General features: G+C 45.2%; 1 protein-coding gene across 1 annotated transcript; it reads left to right on the forward strand.

Annotated features, from left to right (window-relative positions):
* Positions 1 to 226: 226 nt before the first annotated feature.
* SAT1 (spermidine/spermine N1-acetyltransferase 1) lies at positions 227 to 3,183 on the forward strand. The gene is made up of 6 exons (XM_079727939.1): positions 227 to 430; positions 657 to 708; positions 799 to 882; positions 2,298 to 2,399; positions 2,494 to 2,534; positions 2,663 to 3,183. The coding sequence occupies exons 1-6, from the start codon at positions 365 to 367 to the stop codon at positions 2,831 to 2,833; spliced, it is 516 nt and encodes a 171-aa protein (XP_079584065.1). The 5' UTR covers positions 227 to 364; the 3' UTR covers positions 2,834 to 3,183.
* The last annotated feature ends 246 nt before the right edge of the window (positions 3,184 to 3,429 follow it).

Below are 3,429 nucleotides of genomic sequence, written 5' to 3' on the forward strand. Positions count from 1 at the left end.
CGCGGGCCGGGTTCACACGGGCGGCCGGAAGAGAGGGAGGTGCCCGGAAGAGGGGGACGGTCGCGGTCTCATTGGACGAGGCGCCGCGGCCTCATTGGACGAGGTGCCTCATTGGACGAGGTGCCTCCGCCTCACGGCCCGGGGCGGGGCTTCTTCGCGCTAAAAAGCGGAGCCGGGCGGCTGAAGCGAGCGGGTGTTGTCTTAGTTAGCTGGCGTTCTTGCTTCGTTTGCCGAGGTTCGTCGGGTCATGGTGCCATCCTGACTGGGAAGAGGACGCTCCCGGGAGACGAATGAGGAACCACCTCCTCTTGCTGTTCAAGTACAGGGGCTTGGTCCGCAAAGGGAAGAAAAGCAAAAGAAGAAAATGGCTAAATTCGTGATCCGCCCGGCCACCGCCGCCGACTGCAGTGACATTCTGCGGCTGATCAAGGTAGCGGGAGGCATGGGCTCTTCCTGCGGCGGGCGGTGGGGTCCTTGTCCCCGGTAGGTCCCCCTCTCTCCGCCTGCCTCCCCCAGGCCCGGCCCGGCCGCGCCGCTCCGGGCGAGACTCTGGGAATGAATCCCCGCCCAGCCCACCGCATTCTCCCCAGCTGGCCGGGCCGGGGTCTCACTTAATTTTCTGTTTCTCTTCCTTTCTCCTGTGTACATCAACCCAGGAACTGGCTAAATACGAATACATGGAAGAGCAAGTAATACTAACTGAAAAAGGTAACGCATCAGTGGCGGGGCGGGGGACGAGCGTCCGGTGCCTGCCACCTTCATCTAGGCCAACACTGTCCCTGCTGCCTCTTCTTGCAGATCTGCTAGAGGATGGTTTTGGAGAGCACCCCTTCTACCACTGCCTGGTTGCAGAAGTGCCCAAGGAGCACATGACTCCAGAAGGTAATCGCCCTCTCCTTCCAGAAGCCGGAGAGACCGAGTGTTGTGGAAGACGTAGTGGCTGCTCTGTAGAAGCACTAACAACACAGGCTGAAGTTACTTACTGAGAAGTTGGCCAGAAATACTAGCCAGCCAGTGTTCAAACTACTGAGAAAAAAAATAGATTGCTGCACTTAATAATAGGGCGGGTTAGAAGAGCTGTTTAAGTATCAGTGCTGTGGAGACCCGGAAAAGTTAGGTATAAAGTCGTTTGTTGTAATTCAGTTTCATAAATGGTTCTTGTTTGACCCTAACGTAACCGTTTTTGTATTTGTGTTAAATTACATTTTTTTCTTTAATTTGTCCCAATCTTCAGGTTACAGTCTCTAGCTTCGCCATGTACATGGCCCTTCCGTGTACATGGATGGGCGGGGAGGTAACTAAAAGATCCTTTACACAATAAAGTAGATGATCATGATAAATGAGGTAAGGCCCTATTATCACACACTTAAAACACGGTAGATCAGAAGCTCCATTGTACTCACTTCCTGTTTGCAAAGGACTATAAAATGGCTAGAAAGTTTAATTTGAAATCTTTGCCTCCAATTGGAATTACAGACACCCGTAAAGAAGGAGTCAGATGCTTTTTCCCTTTTTTTCTTTGTTTTTTCTTTGTCGTTTTTTCCTTTCTGGTCCTTGTTGAATGGGCAGAAGACAGAGCTAAAGAGGGAAGTTGTTGGGCAGGGGCGGTGGGGGGTGCTTACGGTTTTTTCTGAGGTCATTTCCTCATACTAGAAAAAATGAGCAGAAAACATGAGGAGGTACTTTCCAGAGGTATATGGATGTTACATCACACCTGGGTACCTCTACTTCTTCCGGCTTAAACACTGGGGAGACCAAATCGAAAATGTGTGAATTGGAAGGCAAGTTCTGAAATTAAACGTTGCTCTTTTAGCCTGATGTCCTGACCTTAAGGAAGCAGAGTTTCTAAACTACAAATACTTAACTATTCTGAACTGCCGTGTAAACCTGACTTATTCCCAAGTCAAGATACCAGTATATCAATAGGATGTGAATAATGTGTGTGTTTAGTTTTAAGACCATAGCACTTTCGTTCTGGCAAGTAATGAAAGCATTCTCACTTCCTGAGTGTGAGATCCAGCAGATTGCAGAGTGGCCAGTCCACAGTTTTAGCCTGGTTTCAGCTAGCTCTAATGTGTGCTTTTTGCAAATACATGTTCTAAGAACAGTGAGATCATCCAACAGTGGCCTGGATTGCACTAGCATAAAAGTCAGGAGACAGTCTGGCCCACTGGCTACTTATTTCTGTAATACGTGCATGTATGTTTTTTAAAAACTTATGATAGACTTCTGATTTTGCAGCTACAACTTTGACGGATTGTTTTTCATCCATAACTCATGTGATACTCTTATTACAGGACACAGCATTGTTGGTTTTGCCATGTACTATTTTACCTATGACCCATGGATTGGCAAACTGTTGTATCTTGAGGACTTCTTCGTGATGAGTGATTATAGAGGTATGGTTGAGTTCAGGGGGGCTGCTCTAAAGAGAAATCAGGGCTTGAAGTCCTTAAAATGACCTTTTAAATGGTACTTCTCTTTCTTTTTTAGGCTTTGGCATAGGATCAGAAATTCTGAAGAATCTAAGCCAGGTATGTCTTGGTGTTTGGTTTCCAAATTTGTAAGGGTCACTGGATTATTTTAACAGCTGAATCAAAATTGGGTCTTGGAAAGCAGGTGAAATGTCACTGAGTTTGTGTTTTCCTCTCCTGCGTAACAGGTTGCAATGAAGTGTCGCTGCAGCAGCATGCACTTCTTGGTAGCAGAGTGGAATGAACCATCTATCAACTTCTACAAAAGAAGAGGTGCTTCTGATCTGTCCAGCGAAGAGGGATGGAGACTCTTCAAGATCGACAAGGAGTACTTGCTAAAAATGGCAGCAGAGGAGTGAGGAGTGCTGGTGTAGACAATGATAGCTTCCATTCTATTTTAGAATAAATTCTCAATTTACCTTGCTTTCTATCCTATTTGTAGTGAAATGATAGAATGAGCACCCATTCCAAAGCTTTATTACCAGTGGCGTTGTTGCATGTTTGAAGTAAGGTCTGTTTAAGATGGCAATCCTTGTATGCACGTTGGAGTCAGACTTCTGTTGAACATCTTTAATGAAGAGCAAGGTGGTATGATAATGTCTATGAAAAAAACTCCACTCTTGTGAGTCATTTCAATGTGTACAATGTACACACTGGTACTTAGAGTTTCTGTTTTGATTCTTTTTTAATAAACTACCCTTTGATTTAATTGTTTGGTGTAAGCATTTTTACTGATCCTTTATTTCTTAGACATTTTTCTTGCTGTTGAGTGCAAAGTAAAAATGCCCAAGAAACATGCTGACTTGACTGTTTTTTAAAAAGCGAGTTTTTAACCCAGTTTAAAGTGTCTTATGGTCAGGAGCTGTGTTGTGCTGGTATTCCCAATGTCTAGAAAGAAGCCAGTTGAATCCCAAGGTTTTATGTGTAGCAACATATAAAAATATGACTTTATATT

This window comes from Hyperoodon ampullatus (genome assembly GCF_949752795.1).
Source record: "Hyperoodon ampullatus genome assembly, chromosome: X".
Lineage (NCBI taxonomy): Eukaryota > Metazoa > Chordata > Mammalia > Artiodactyla > Ziphiidae > Hyperoodon > Hyperoodon ampullatus.

Coding starts and splice junctions, on each gene's coding strand:
- SAT1 (XM_079727939.1), top strand. CDS start 365: ATGGCTAAATTCGTGATCCGCCCGGCCACCGCCGCCGACTGCAGTGAC. Junction 431..656: donor ACATTCTGCGGCTGATCAAG/GTAGCGGGAGGC, acceptor ACATCAACCCAG/GAACTGGCTAAATACGAATA. Junction 709..798: donor AGTAATACTAACTGAAAAAG/GTAACGCATCAG, acceptor CTCTTCTTGCAG/ATCTGCTAGAGGATGGTTTT.